The sequence below is a fragment of the Phaeoacremonium minimum genome, assembly GCF_000392275.1.
Source record: "Phaeoacremonium minimum UCRPA7 unplaced genomic scaffold PA7_03_scaffold_541, whole genome shotgun sequence".
NCBI lineage: Eukaryota > Fungi > Ascomycota > Sordariomycetes > Togniniales > Togniniaceae > Phaeoacremonium > Phaeoacremonium minimum.
Genome location: NW_006921443.1, coordinates 490,636 through 504,704, shown reverse-complemented (window position 1 = coordinate 504,704; position 14,069 = coordinate 490,636). Strand labels below are relative to the sequence as shown.

The 14,069-nt window shown below is 52.8% G+C and overlaps 3 protein-coding genes across 3 annotated transcripts; 1 reads left to right on the top strand and 2 right to left on the bottom strand.

Moving 5' to 3' along the window:
- Positions 1 to 132: 132 nt before the first annotated feature.
- UCRPA7_7649 (putative rna drb0094 family protein) lies at positions 133 to 1,296 on the top strand (the record flags this gene model as incomplete). The annotated part of the gene is made up of 1 exon (XM_007920176.1): positions 133 to 1,296. The coding sequence occupies one exon, from the start codon at positions 133 to 135 to the stop codon at positions 1,294 to 1,296; it is 1,164 nt and encodes a 387-aa protein (XP_007918367.1).
- A 355-nt stretch (positions 1,297 to 1,651) lies between these two features.
- On the bottom strand, positions 1,652 to 4,129 carry UCRPA7_7648 (putative transient receptor potential ion channel protein; the record flags this gene model as incomplete). Its single annotated transcript, XM_007920175.1, has 2 exons — positions 1,652 to 3,771; positions 3,826 to 4,129. 2 exons carry the CDS (start codon positions 4,127 to 4,129, stop codon positions 1,652 to 1,654), a joined length of 2,424 nt encoding a protein of 807 aa, XP_007918366.1.
- A 9,524-nt stretch (positions 4,130 to 13,653) lies between these two features.
- On the bottom strand, positions 13,654 to 13,951 carry UCRPA7_7647 (putative cmc1- cytochrome c oxidase biogenesis protein; the record flags this gene model as incomplete). Its single annotated transcript, XM_007920174.1, has 2 exons — positions 13,654 to 13,862; positions 13,918 to 13,951. The coding sequence occupies 2 exons, from the start codon at positions 13,949 to 13,951 to the stop codon at positions 13,654 to 13,656; spliced, it is 243 nt and encodes an 80-aa protein (XP_007918365.1).
- Between the last annotated feature and the right edge of the window lie 118 nt (positions 13,952 to 14,069).

The following is a 14,069-nucleotide window of genomic DNA, read 5'->3' as shown; positions in this document are numbered from 1 at the left end:
TACTCATACAGCCTTCATAAAATCAAGACTACTACTTCACCTGGAAATCTTGATACTTCTAATTTCAAGAAATTTTGTTGTACTATCATCGAGTTACCGGCAACTACATCGTCGCACGTACAATCAAAACCAATGGCACGAAAGCTCGTGACCGTCCGGCGAGTCTCCGCCGTGAAGCCCATACCCGGCGCCGACCGGATTGAGACGGCCATCGTCGACGGATGGCAGTGCGTTGTGAAAGTCGATTCCTTCCGACCGGGCGACCTGGGCGTCTTCTTCGAGATCGACAGCTTCCTGCCGGCGTCCGACCCGCGGTGGGCCTTCCTGGACGCACAGTTCACCACCTTGGAGGACGCCAGGGGCTTCCGGGTCAAGAGCATGAAGATGAGGGGCCAGATCTCCCAGGGACTGCTGCAGCCGCTCGACGTGTTCCCAGAGGTTAAGGGGGTGCTCGAGGAGTTGGGGCGGACACTGGAGAGTAGAGAGGAGGCTGTCAAGTCTATTCTGGACCTCGCCTTTGAGGAGAAGCTAGGCGTGAAGAAGTGGGAGCGATCGATACCCGGGGCTGCCTATGGGAAGGGCTCCATTCTTCCACCGGAGCAGCAGGTCGCCATGGGGCCATTTCCCGATTTCATCGAGAGAACGGACCAGGAGCGGATCCAGAATCTGCCCAAAGTGTTTGAGGAGTGGGGAGACAAGGTATTCCAGGAGACGACCAAGATGGACGGCTCATCAATGACCGTCTATTACCTGCGAAAGGACGCTCCAATGTTTGACCTCCTGCCGCCTTTGAACCCCACGGGTGGCCAGTCTGGCGTCATGGAAAACGGCCGAGTCGGCGTCTGCTCTCGAAACATCGAGCTTGTGGAGCGGGAGAAGAGCTTCTTCTGGGAGGTTGCGCTGAAAAACAACCTTCTCGAGAAACTAGCTAAACTAGACCGCAACATTGCCATCCAGGGCGAGCTCTGCGGGAGCACGATCCAGAGCAACTTCGAGGGCTTCCCCAAAGGATTTCATGATTTCTATCTCTTCTCGGTCTGGGATATTGACGAGCAGAAACATCTTCCCCCTCGACAGACCGAGCAATGGGCCAAGGACCTGGGTCTTAAACATGTCCCAGTGCACGGCTACACTAAGCTCAGTGACCTCGGGGCATCTGTGGAGGAGCTGTTGAAGCGAGCGGAGGGCAAGGGTATGAATGGAAAGAAAAGAGAGGGCATAGTGCTCAAGCACGAGGACGGGGTGTTTAGCTTTAAGGCGATTTCTAACTCGTATCTGCTGAAGCATGGAGAGTAAATCATTTCATACGTGTATTTCCTTCAGGGCGTTTTTGGATAAGTAGCTCACATCAGCCCGTTGTGTGGGGAATTATGACTCGAGGCTTCTTGGATAACATTCTTATTCATGACATTTTATTACTTTGCTATATTTCCACGTCATTGACACATGTGAGAGAGCACTATCATGGTCCCATATCTGCTGCTACTGAGAAATGCATTCGTCCTCTTCTTCTCGAGTTCCTATCCTCATCCCATGGTATCTTATTCGTATGTGCACACGGACAAATAGAAATACAAGATGGATCTAGAGCGATCCAAACTTTTCACACCCGTACATTCATACATTCCTCCACGGACGGCCCAAGCACGCCTTAGAATCCTCCTCTTGATGGCGCTCGGTACTGATTATTGTAATTGTTGTTGTTGTAACCACCATAGCCCCCTTGCCCATACGAGTTCTGACTGTAGCCGTTGTACTGGGGTGTAGGCTGGAAGGCGTTGTTGGGACGCCCGCCATACTGGCTATTCCCATACCCACCCATGCTGGGAAGCGTCGGCTGCCTGGCGGGATCGGTACGGCCAAGCGGCGTGGCATTCGACAGCAAGTTGGCTCGATCACCGCCAACGGGTGTTTGTGGTGTCAGAGGTCTGAAGCTGCTGCCAGATCCATTCCGCGAGTGGGCGGAATAGGGGTTTGCTGGCTCTGCTCCGAGGTAGCGCTCTGGCGAGGCATCGCGCATGGGCACGACCTTGGTATCGACAGCCAAGTTTGCCTTCGTCATCGAGAAAGTGTCGGTGTTCTCGGTGAGGTTGGTTGTCTTTCGGTCCAGAAGGAGGGAGTTGCGAGCGTCGAGGGGTGTGAGCACATCCATATCACGCTGCATCTTCTCCATCTCCTTGCGGCGCTTGCGGTGCGGGTTCTCCTTGCAGCAAGCGATGATGGCGTTCCAGATGATAAGGATGGCGAGAATGCCAGTCAGGGCGGACTGGACCGCAATCAGGACGACACCCGTGACGGTCTGTGTTGTCTGCGCGATGCCGAACTCCTCGACAAAGACAAGAATGCATACAACAGAAAGCACACGAACGACCTGAATGACGATGTTGATAACATTACCAGACTTGCGCTCATATGGACGGCTCCAAAGAAGTAGACCGAGCATGAGTGCCTCGATGATGAGCTGTGCGATGGTCTGGACCATTCCGTGGCCATCAGCAGCAGCGAGAATGCAGCCCTTGCTGAACATGTAGATGATTGTCGGAACGAAGATCCACCAGTAATCCTTGCGGTACGACTCATAGAACAGACTGTACTTGACCCAGATGTCCTTATCATCGTATAGACCGCTGGCGTCACCTTCGGCCTGTTTCAGCTTACGGGCCGTGCTCCAGATCTTCCAGGAGAAGAAGAGCAGGACACCAGTGAACAAGGCTAGGGTGACACCTGCCAGAACCTTTGCTGCCCACGAGTCTCCGTGAGTGAATTGGAATACACAGTAGAGCACCCAGACGCCGTAGAGGAGCAGGATCAAGGTGGTGATGGCTCGAGCAATAGAGCCCCAGTAATGTTCGCGGAAACCACTGAGCGCCTTAGGGAAACTGCCGAACAGAGCCCAAAACTCCAGAATGACCTTGACCAACAAAATACCAACAGCGATAGCAGCAATAGCGATAGCGACAATCAAAAGAACTGTCATGAAGGTGTTCGCAGAGGGGATGCTGAGCTGCTCGACGTATCCCTCAATACCGCTTACAGCAACACGAATGCTGTTAGTGAAACTGTTAGGATCGGCAGTGACATTAGCGTTAGGGGCTGTAGTGTTGACGGTCGTCTCGATTTGTCGAGAAGCGAGGAAGACAAAGTCATCAATCGCTCTCTTGAACTTTAGAGTAGAGCTGTTGGTGGACTGAGTCGTACCATCCGGGAAAACCAACGTGGCGTTGCGCAGGAACTGGACGCTGTCCTCGGTCAGATTTCCGCCCGTAGCATTTCGGAAGCTGTCAATCGAGAGTTGAAGTTGAGTCCAGGGAAGGAGACCGGTCGAGAAGGCGAAGTTCTTGGTGAAGCTGCGGTAAACAGGGGGATAGGCGACGGAAAACATGCCGTTCATGGCCATGCCCTGGAACCACCCAAACACCTCCGTGAAGCTGGGACTGATGGTACCCATTCCTCCTGCCGAAGCACTTCCGGCCGCCGCACCACTGCCAGCAAAAGCTGCGCCCACGGCAGTAACGCCTCCCATAACCAAAGCAGCACCGGCCACCGTTGCAGCAACATAAGAAACAGCTGGGATGCTGGCAGTCTTGCCGTTCGAGACCTCAGACTGAATGCAAGCGGCGTTCTCGTTTGGGTCAGTAGAATCCAACGGCTTGAGCTGGAGCGTAGCCATCGCCGCAATATCGGGAATCTGGAAGGCAATGGAGGGGACGAGATCAGCATACGCAGCTGGAATCTGCTGAGTACCCCGAGCTCCAAACGTGCCAACAGGAACTATCGAACATGTTAGCATAGGTCATACTGTCAGATGATTTACGGCGTATATACCAGGACATAGCTGCTCCACAAAGGTGCCGTTGTCGCAGGGGTTGAAGGTGTTAGAGTAAACGTTTTGCCCGTACGCTGTCACGTTCAAGATGGCAATGACTTTCTGCTCCTTCGTACTCGATCCCAGAACGTCAAACGTGACCGTTTTGTTGTCATTGTTGTATGTGATGTCGACCCTCTCCACCGTGATATTCGAGTCTGGGTTGCAGTTGGTGAAGCCCACGGTCTGTAGGATATCCTCCGCGAACACCCCCTTAGTCAACACAGCAGCCGCCAAGGCAAAGGCCAGAATTCGCCTCGCCATTTCGAGCTTTCGATGTTGAGACTTCGAAAAATCAAAGGATAGGAAATTTGAAGAGTTCTTGGTAGTTGTGATTGCTGATATATCCTCCTGTGATTCTACGTTGTATGAGCAGCCCAAGCTCGGAATCACTGCGCCTGCTCTTCCAACCCTGGAGTCTTGCTTCTAAAATCGGTACCCAAAATCCAGCGAATGTGTCGTTTCGAAATGTCGTGATTCGAGTTTGTCTGCTGAAATGCGATAGAGGAGAGAGAATATGGATTCGTTTCGATGAGCGAGAAAAAAGAAAAAAGGGGACTCGACACCGGTCGGCCTGAAGAACAGAATGGCAAACAAGGGAAACAAAGGCAGAAGACAATCAAGTCTTCTTTGGAAAAAAGGCGGCCGAGGATCAACCTGGAACGAAGGGAATGGGCAACTTGTGCCCGGTGGCTCTAAGCGGCCAGTAGTTGTCGATGGCGTGTGGACGTCAGTTTGGCGGTCGATATATTGAAGCCAGACAAGAGGTGGTATCCTTCGGAAAGGGATCGACCAAGGGAATGGGACAGATAAGAAGAAGAGGGAGAAAGTGAATAAGAAGGGCGAGGAGGACCCGGCGGGTATATGAAACGAGAGGAGGGTTTAGGTCTAGTAGGTGGTAGGTGGTAGGTGGTAAGGTAGGGTTCGTGACGATAGACTGGCTACCGGTACCAGCGCTTCCCCAGGAGGGGGCGAACAAAGAAGAAGGAGACTTGGACTAATACGAGTCCGACACAGACGCACAAGCCAAAAAGAATGGAACGATGCCCACGATCAATCAAATAGTCACCCAGTGGTTGGGCACGAAGGAGAGGGAGAAAGAGAAGTGCGCATCCGTAGTGTAGACAGAACGGCCGAGGGCGTTGAGCACTGCTCCTCCAAGCTGAGGTACGGTACTGGCATACCTAGTACGCACACACTCACGCCTACATACAAACGGGCCCCTGCCCACCACGAGCTTGCTTACCTTGCAGAAGAAAAGAAGCCATTGACCAGTCACTCGAGGGGGAACCACCCAGTCATGGCATCCAGATTTGGCTGAGTGAGGAGCAGAAACCGTCCGACCTGGCGCCGCCACTGGGCGCGCGACTGCCAGCAAGACGCACGCTGTTCGAGGTTCAATTGGTAAGGGTGGCCCTGCAATGCCCTGCAGATTTTCCAGTCTGAAACAACGCTCTTCAGAAAGGGGCTTGCTCCTCAGCCCCTCGCAGCCCCTCGCAGCCCCTCGCAAACCCCTCGCCAGTCGCAGGCCCTGCACCCTAGGACACCCTAGGACACCCCCTGCCTCCGCCTAGGCCACGGCACCGCTGGCCACTGGCGCGCGCGCCCGTCAGCCGTGAACCATTTGCCCAGCGGCCTCCCGAAGGGGCTCTCCTTAAGCTCCTTAGCGGGGAACACTAGCGACGGCGCCATTCAACGTCCCCTGGCTATTTTTGAAACCGCTCCGCTACCCAAGAATGCTCTAATGCCAGGGAGGGCCAAGAGCCCAAGACGACGCCACGTCCCAGCAAACCAGGACGATTGTACGAGGATGATTGTATGCCTGCATCGGGCAACCGTCTTCGATCTGTCTCGTCTCGTCCGGTGCCTCGAGCGTGCAGAGGCCAGCCATTGCAACAACACGACACAAGATCGTGAGCTCATCGACAAGGCACAAGAGCAAGATTTCGAGGTGATCTTCGTTTGGTGAGAAGAGAGCAATCTTTGCCCATCTTCGTCATCTACGGACCAGTGCAACGACACCAGCGACTCGTCTCGATCTACCCCAGGATCTACCCTTTACTTTAGACAAGATTGAGATCTGGGATCCTTCTTTACACCATATCTCCCACTCCCCTTCTAGAGCTGGTCTGGTACCGATGGAGCATCGTCTGCGTCAGAATAAGAAGTGTTGCAGCCCGTCTTTGCTCCGCCACTCTTCTCTCCCTCACCATCTTGTACCGGATAGTACATGTAATACATAGACACAACAGCCCGTCATCTTCAGCTAGCCTTCTTCACCAGCAGGAGGGTGTTCGTTGTCAGCGCTGAACACCCCATTTGTTCTTACCTGTATCTCACCGTCTTAGGCTGATCGAGGAGAATATCACGAAAGAGTCATCTCACGCACTCGGAGTCTCGCTGTGCAGAGGACACCCAGGAAACCCTCTGCTCCTTTCTCACTTGGCATCACCCTTCTCCTTGCACACGCATGCATGATGCGTGAACGCCGCTTGTCAAATACACAATAATGTTTTCCGTCAACCCCAGTGGCTCTCAGTTAGTCTATAATAGCCTATATGACCAGTAATGCGCACAGCAATGATGCTGGCTGCGGCCAGTCCAGGGGCTTGTGTGATCGCCGGCAAATCTGCTCCCATAGTCATGCTGATGGATACATGGTCTCCTGGACGCCATGCCCTCCACGTGATGCTACAAGCGAGCTGTCCAAAGGAGAAGAAGAGCCATTCTCCCATGCGCCACACAGCCTGACTGAACCCCCATGGCATCCATCCAGTGGAAAGGGTTGCCCGATGCAAGGACGGCTCGGGGCGACTGGGATTCGGCCCCCAACCTCATGTCCCGTTCCGGCACGCGGCACGCGGCTCATGGCTTGAACTTAATCTCTCTTTGTGCCGCACGGGGCAGGCAGGAGGAAGTCTCGCTTGCTTGTGAGAAAAAAGATTGTATAAGTCTATCTTGTTGTGATGTATGGAATAAAAAAGACAAGAATCCCACCCGATCATCATCATTCAATGTACACCCACTCATTCGCTCATAAGAATCATGATATCCAATGTCCAACATACGTGAAGGCCGTGATCAAGAAGATGCTCGTGTCTTAGCGCGCCCCAATGTAGTCCAAGAGCGTCACCACTGAATGAAAATGAGAAACCCGAAGAAGAAGGATGCCTATGTACAAAATGTTCGGTCCAAGGAACGTAGTAAATGTCGAATTCTCTATCGACCGTATAGAATCTCTCGAGAATCGAGCTAAGACTGGGTATCTGAAGTGAAAAACTCTGTCGAATCCACCTGCAGGCTAGAATTGCTCATTGGTGGCCGTAGAAGCTTCCCTGACCTTGATGTGGCGAGTGCGAATACGGTGAGACCGATCCATGTGGTGTAAATTGGTCGCCCCCGGCACTCGAAGGGTCCATCATACTATCGTATGTCATCTGGTTCGCAGTAGGGTCTTGCAAACCAAGAGGATTCATCTGCATTGCGGGAAATGGCTCGACGTTTGGCGGGACGGGGATATACTGGTTCGGATTCGCCACAAAGGAACCAGTCGTAACAGGCATGGTGTTATACGTATGCTGATTGGAGAAGCCGTGGTGCATCGGATGCTGAACTCCCAGGGCCATGGTATCCAGGTTATGTGGCAACCCGTCAAACTGGGGATAGTACGGCTGTTGGAAAGGTCCAGGGTTCATAGCTTGGTAGCCATATGGTGTCTGCTGGGGACCGGGATACGCAAGTCCGCCAGGATGCTGTTGAACGGACAATTGGTTTAAATTCGGTGTATTGAAAGGTTGGTGTTCCCGCTTGACAGGGATGGGAGCGAAATTCCTCGGTGGTGGCTCCTGAACAGGGCTGATAATAGTGTCCGGCTCTATTTGTTTTCGAGCGACAAGTCGAAGAATAGGCAAGCTGATCTGCTCCATGTGCTTCGCAAGGTGAACGGTCAGCTTCTTCCAGGTCGGGAATGTCTTCGCGCAGAAACGACAAGGTTCATCCTGAGGTCTTGCTTTGGTCTCTTCATGGCACTTCTCAACCTTCTGCCATGTAGGATCAACACCACCGGCGCGCTTGATAGCGGCCTTGGTCTTCACCTTTGGCTCAGGAAACTTGTGTTCGCGAACAAGATGCTGCAGAAAATTGTCTCTTCGATAGCAAGTGTGTCGGCAGTCATCCACGTCGCACGTCCACCATTCGAGGTGACGATGTCCTTCATTTTCATGGCGGACCCAATCAGCCTTACGTTTGAAGATCTTTGGATCACGGCACCTATCCCAAGTACAAGTGAATGGTTGAACATCCTCATGAACATGTTTAGTCCAGTCAGAAGGCTTTTGAAACTTCTTCGCTTGGTAGCAGAGCTGGCATTCAAACTCGGCAGGCAGTGTGTTCGTCGGCGGCATTGGAATATCTTGAGGGAAACTATCCGCATTTATGGCACCCTCTAGTGGTGTCAAGTCGCCATCCGAGCCGTCGTATCTGGTGGATAGGGGGTCAAGACCCCGTGGATCGCCTTTTATATCTAGAACTGTAGCTGAACCCCCAAGGGCAATGCACATGACCCCGCAAGGGCAATTTCGATTTGAAACATGCTGAACGTGCTTTACTTTCGAGTTCAACAGGCTCTTATAACGGACGATTTGTTGATGTGCAATGCGATCAACAAGGTAATTGTTCTCGTGTTCCAGCATTGGGTTGAGTCTCAAAATATGCTGTTGGAACCCGGGAAAATTTGGAACGATATCCTCAATCATCTTAGTAGACTCTCCCTTCAAGTCGGCATCTTCATCGAAATCATCGTCGTCGTCATCATCATCATCCTGTACAGGTGGAGGAGCACCTTTTGACAGTTGTGCAACAGGAGGACCACCAGTCTTCTTCCACATCTCAACCAGACTAGACTGAGAACTATCGTTTGCGCCTTTCGGGAGGTCCGATTTGCTCCTCGGTCGTCGCAGAGTGTTCTTGACTTGGAGATTGAAAGGACTCTTGGGTGATGTGACAGGCGTGGCATTACTGATCGACCCGCTACGAGCATGAGTGGTGCCGATGGACGCGACACCAGCACCCATATTGACCAAAGCAGTATTCAGGCTAGGCATCGGCTGCTTCTTACCCCAGCTCATAGTCCGGCCTGGTGGAGCCAAGCTGCTCTGGCTCTCTCGTCTGTTACCAGCGTCAGGATCACTCGAAGTCTCCTCGTCTTGCGCTTGAGTGCTTCGTGAACGCTTCAGAATCTGACTCGCACTTGGTTTGCGAACGAGGCCACGAAGTTCCTTGAAGAAGATACTGGGTTTGCGGGGTTCGCGGCTTATTGAGAGCTTCTTGAGGAAGTTGCCACTTGTAATGCCTTCCATGTCATATATGCTGGGAAGACTACGACGACGAGTGCCCCATGTTGCGGCTCTCGATACGACCGAGTCATTATCCCTACACATCCTCTCAAACCGCTCTATAGCTGCTTGTGAGCTCTGAGGTTGGAATCGTTGGGATCCCTCCTGAGAAATGCCAAATAGCATGGGGGGATCTTCCCAGTTCCGGTTCTGACGCATAATCTGAATATCCTCTGCCGTGATCTCACCGCCAGCCTCTGTGTAGTATGTTTGGCCCGACAGGTGTTTGTTCTCAGTAAGATGACCTTTGGGGATTTCCTTGTCAGGTATTCCATCATTTTCCTCCAGCAAAGGTGGAGCCGATTGGGAGTCAGGAGCATCAGTACCCTGAGAAGATGCCATCCAATTCTTGACTTCTTGATTTTTCTCTTCCACTTTGCGGAGAGAGTCAAGCTCGTTGGCGCTAGGGACTTCGGCATTTGGCCGATTGCTTGGATCGAGACCTCTCTGACCGGTTCTGGAGTTTGGCACCCAGTTGCCTAATTCATCGCGTGTTGCAGATGTGCCTAGAGCATCTTGATAAGATGGAATAAAGTTGTCATCAGCACTGAAGCCAGCCCGCACGGTAGTGGGGCTGTCAGCTTCCGAGCGGAATGCGCTATCAATGTTATGTACCGGGGCATCCTTGGCCCACAGTGACACGGTGACTCGAGGACTTGGGCACGGCATTGTTGCTGCCGTGTGTGTACCGTCTTCACTCGACGGGCCGCTTGTGCTAGTTTTAGGGGTTAGCTGCGGCGCCGTTTGATCTGAAGTGACGCTGCTAGGGCTTTGTTTCACAGGCTTCGTCAGTTCCTGAGGTGATATTGATTCGGGGAGAGGTCCGGAGAACCTGCTCCTCGATTCTTTCCGGTCACTTCGAGGAGACGTGGTGTCTATCGAAGGAGTCTGATCGGGGCTCAAAGGATAAGTGAGGCTGTCGGACACATCGTAACTCTGGTTTGGGGCTGATTGGATGCTAAAGGCATCGATTGAATCGCTTGAGTGATTCAAAGCCAGAAGCTGGTCATCCAAGAATGATGGCGTCCCCCCGTCGTTGTTAAAATCCACGCCGAAGAAAGGGTCTTCGTCAACTTCACTGGCGAAGTCGCTTGACTGGTACTGCTCGCTCAAAGCAGAGAGAGACCCGGCGGGCGTGTTCGTATTGTTCAGCAGAGGAGACGTCGAGTTGCTCTGAGCCTGTGACGAGGAGAACGGCGATAAGTGGTTGGACTCGCCTGGCGTCGCCGGCGGGATATGTTGTGCCTGGTTGTCGTGGGGCCCGGCGTTGCGGGGCTCATGCATTCGACCTTTACTGCTGTCAAGCAGAGCGGCAGGATGCACGGTATAAGTTGAGGAAGACATGGCTGCGGAGAGGTGGGATCGGGGTGGCAGCAAGTATTTAATGAGTCGGTGGGTGAGGTCACCTCAGGGAGGTAGGTAGGTAGATAGGCAGGCAGTCAATGGGGTCACGTTCAGCTCCGGAAGCTGGACGACTAGACCATGCTCATGGCTTGACGGGGAGCGGAGTAGGTGCAGCTTCGCGGCGCCGTTAGATGGTGGGATCGGCCTCCGCGCAGCGTTAGACAGACTAGGGTCCCTCAGCTGGGAGGACTCTTGATAATAACGAAATCGCAAAAGAAACGCGATTCTGAATTCAGTTTCGGTGATCTATCTGATAAGTGTGCGTTGGGAGGGAGATCGTATTGAGCGACTTTGCCGACGAGAAAGTAGTCGGAAATTGGGGGCGAGGCGCTGCCTTGCGCTACCTGAGACTGATCTTTTGGCGACAGCGCTTAGAGAGTGTGGGTGGGATGCTAGCCGGGGCAGGGATGCACCACGCCTAGGCTGTGGAGCAGTGTAAGACAGCTCACAGGGGCCTGATTGAGGGAACTTGGGGCATTTAGCGAGGGGCAGCGATGCCAGCACCGGTATATTGGTCAGGGATTAGCAGAGATGCTACTGAATTCTCGAATCAGGGTTAGTCAAGTCGTTTGCCCGGTATATGACTCCAAGTCTGAATAGAAAAACGGTCGCAAAATGCCACTTGATAGTTCGCCTTGACTGTGGCAGAGGCAGACGGCCGGCATCCAGTCTGCAGGTACGTCCAGAGGCCGTGGCGGGGGAGGAAGCCGACAGGGTCTCGCAACGTAGGAGGTGCTCAGGTGGTGTAAGATAGGCCACACACAGAGGAAGAGTGATTCGGAAAGGGCTTCTAGAGTGATGTTGGTTCAACTAGATCGAACGACCTGACCAAGGCTGTGGCAGATGGCAAGGGGGCTTAACAGCAAACAGGCCTGAATGACTGACTGACTGTCCTGGAGAGGATGGAGTGCATGTGCAGCTAAGGATAAGGTCAGAACCATCAGGTAGAGAAAAAGGTGGGCGCTGCGCGACACGGGCAGATCAGTGGGCTCAATTGTGCAGGTCTGCGGCTCAATGGCGGTTGGCCCACTTCAGCACCTCCATCGGCGAGGCGTTCTCGTGGCTCGCTAGGCGCATTTCCCTCAGCCCCGCGCTCCATAGCTTCCCGTCTGCCCATCTAGAGATTAAGAGCGAGGCATTCTCCTCTCCATCACGGCCGAGGATGACATATCAAAGCTTCCCGCCCTCCGCGAGCTTCTCGAAACGGAGCCAGGTGAAGCAAGGGTGGCTGGACTTCCGTTCACCGAATGGTTTCTTGGTCCCGGGTCCCCTGTAACATTGATGTCATTCCCGATGTGTAAAAAGAACCTAGGCATATGAGGAACTTTTGTCCTTAGTGGACGACCGGATCGGCGACGGTCTGTCTTGACAGAAAAAACACTTTCCGCAATCGGCCAATTTAGAAAAGGGAAACAGGCGCCAGAGCGCGAAACGCTATTTGCCGCTGCCTGTTATCCGCTTTCCGCGGTCTCATTCTTCAGTGATGGCCAGGTTCAGCGAAGACCCAGGAGCCATGATCGCCGTGTCAAGCGACCAATGGCTGTATACTATCGCGTGTCGCTAATGGAGTTCCCGGACGATATTGTTAAGCATTTCCCCAATGCTGTCGAGAGTCCCACATGTAAACCCCTGGATGCCAACCTCTGCACTTCAAGTTCGCAGCAGGGCTAAGTGAAGTCGAAAAACGACGAGATCGCCAATCATGCCGGTTGGCACGGCAGACTAGGCTAAAGGTATGCTTAATGTTGTTGGCACATAACGCTGTCGCCCGGTGGATGAGATCACATCACCTTAAGTTGTACCGTCCTTGGCGATTTTGCACAGCACATGCCGAACCCATGCACACAGCCACAAAAGAGGGCAGTGACTTCGGTGTGGAGAGGCTGTTGCTGTCTTAGCTCGAACTGCTTGATGAAACTACACTTGGCTGTTAGCTTCAAGATCCGTAAACCGCGACCTATCAGAAGTGTCGGGAAGGGCATCCGAAACAAATATCGGTCTCCCAGTTCGGAGAAAGACTTCGGGCGATCATTGTGTCATGAGAAGATAGATAGTCGGAAGATTGAATAATCACTGCACAAAGGGCAATAGCTCCAGTACCAGGTTTCGAAGAAGGAGCTAAGTCATGTGCAGCATCCCGTGACATAGAGCTCCGACAGCTACCGGAGCTATTGCGTAGTTGACACCTCGCTGCGGGACAGTAGACGTTTATATCCATCAATCCAAACACATCTGACTTTAAAGGCAATTGCAAAATAATCAAGATGGTGAGAGAATTGTGACATTGGCAAATGGCTCGCAGACTAACAGAGATCATAGGGTCTGGAAGTTCCGTCATACATCTTGGGAGCTCTTACAGCTACAGGCGGTATCGCCGGATATGCGCGAACTCGGTCTGTGCCTTCCATTGCTGCCGGTTGCACAGTCGGCCTTCTCTGTGAGCACGATACATTACTTCAGGTGCCTGAGCTCTGCTTTGTCCACAGGAACTGATCAATGGGACAGATGGTCTCGGCGGATACCAAATTCAGAACGGCAAGCCATATGGCATCGAGCTGAGCCTCCTAGCTTCCGTTGTGCTCGGTGGATCGGCAATCCCGCGAGCAATCCGACTCCGCAAACCTGTACCGATCCTCTTGAGTTTATTGGCAACATTCGGTCTGGTCACTTTCGGCGATGCTTTCCGTCGCAGACTATGAGGTGGTACATCTCTTCACAGCCGCCCGGCCAAGCCGCCATAATCACTGATCTCTGCTCCATGGTATACATACAGAAGTCAGAATGCGCCTAGTAGGAGAGAGGCGCTCTGCAATAAAAGCCCAGTGTCTTTATACTATACATTGTGTCCAGAGTCCCGGTTGCCGATGCTTTTTCCACGCTTCCGAACGCCCAAAGTGATTATTTTGTACATTGTAATGAGTCACGGTCGCAACGGCGGACATCGTGTTGTAGCGTAAATCATACATCTCATCGAAGCATGCTGCCGTGCAGTTATGAGTTTTCGTCAATATCTTTCCACATGTTCCTGATCTTGGTCTTCTTGTCCTGGGCGTTGTTTCTATTCGCATCGACTCGTTTCAGACGTTCGGCTTTCAGGCACAAGTTGAGAGCTTGTTTGGCGTCATTACACATGCCCATTGACTTCCATAAGAAGCCGCGATCGTGACATTCCTCGAGGGCGACCATGAGATCCTCGCAGGCTATATTGAGTCAGTATGGCCTGACTGGGAACATCGAGCCTACGATCAGACATACCAGCGTTATCTTTGGTATGCAAGTGTGGATGCATAGTGAAGAGGTCTCTGCCACACCTAGAGATATCTTTGAACAGTGGCGGACAATGCGCTGGAATTTTTGCCGTGACGGACAACGAGAACTTGCGATTGTTGCTGTTCACTGTCTGGTGA